The 1,295-nt window shown below is 35.7% G+C and overlaps 1 protein-coding gene across 1 annotated transcript in view; it reads left to right on the plus strand.

The window, feature by feature from the left end:
- Positions 1–482: 482 nt before the first annotated feature.
- The window catches only part of caprin1a (cell cycle associated protein 1a), an 11,046-nt gene continuing 10,233 nt past the window's right edge, over positions 483–1,295 (plus strand). The window contains exon 1 of the mRNA XM_005724365.2: positions 483–894. Within this exon, the coding sequence (XP_005724422.1) occupies positions 737–894 (158 nt within the window). The 5' untranslated portion in view covers positions 483–736. The remainder of the gene's footprint in view (positions 895–1,295) is intronic.

Here is a 1,295-nt window from a genome sequence, read left to right on the forward strand (position 1 = left end):
GCATGAGCTCAGTTTATATTAGAGATTACCGGGCAATACAGTACAAATAACAGTTCATACGGTACCACTTCTATCTCTCTATCTAGAGAGAGAGATCGTTTTTAGGCTTTTATTTAATACACAGTTGACAATGAAAGGTACATTTAAGCAACAACTGTGGGTCCATTTCGTCCACAGGTATCAGTTGAATCGGGTGGTGCTCAGCTTAATTACTGTTTATTGCTAGACTTGGACAAAAATGGAAAAGGGCAATGTGTCTGTAATCATTTGTGTAATCCTCAAAATACAGAACATCCCTACAGTATCACAGTGCAGACAGTTATGTTGAAATGTGCACAAGCATCTCAAGATACATAACCCTTTAAAAATCTTTTAGAATTGCCGTGGATCGATGCAACAAATATCATAAAACAAAAATTTATAATCAAAGTATAATATAAGTTGTTTATACAAGTCTGTATGTGCATGCATAGTAAATATCCAGTTGTGAGCTCTGTTCTAGGAAACCTTGTTTCTGATGGGTGTCAGATACAGTAACTGCAGGTTGAAAGTCTGAGACTGCAGAGCATGACCTTAACAGCATTTTGTAACCTGGTTGAAGACATAAGTGAACGATCTAGTTCTTAGGCTTTGAAATAGTTTGTCTTCTTCTGCTAACATCTTAAGTTAGGATTACTTGTTTGTTTTATTCAGGTCCAAATTTTAATTGTAATATTTACATGTTTCCCTCCCAAAGATGCCTTCAGCAACAGCTGGCAACAGTGCTGTCCAGTCTGCCATTCCAGACCTGGGAAATGGAAGTCATTCTGAGGCCATGAAGCAGATTATTGGTGTGATTGACAAGAAGGTCCGCAATATGGAAAAGAAAAAGGTATCTATAGTTATCATCTTAGAGTAAACTTCGCTTTGGATTAACCTCAAATAGGGTGTAAAGCTTTTATCTGTTTTGTCTGTTGTTGTGGATGCTGGAAAATGTATGCTTTTGTCAATATATAATGACATACAGTAATATATAATTATCAAACATACTGATTTGGGAGAATGCAGGTGTTGGGATGTGTTTTGAAAATCAGAAAAATGTTGGAGTAGGTACTTTAAATTTCAACTGGCTTTATAACAGGTTTCCCCTTCCCCAATGAATCCACTTAATAGACAGTAGCACTAATTATGATATCCAGATTTTCCTCTGTCTTGCTCATAATTTGTTAAGATTGTGTGAGAAATGTCATCAAACTGCCTTAAAATATAAATCCACAGTGGTAATAAACCTAATGATGACATTTTTTAATACGTTT

Source organism: Pundamilia nyererei, unplaced genomic scaffold, assembly GCF_000239375.1.
Source record: "Pundamilia nyererei isolate P.nyererei 1_Seehausen unplaced genomic scaffold, PunNye1.0 scaffold00011, whole genome shotgun sequence".
NCBI lineage: Eukaryota > Metazoa > Chordata > Actinopteri > Cichliformes > Cichlidae > Pundamilia > Pundamilia nyererei.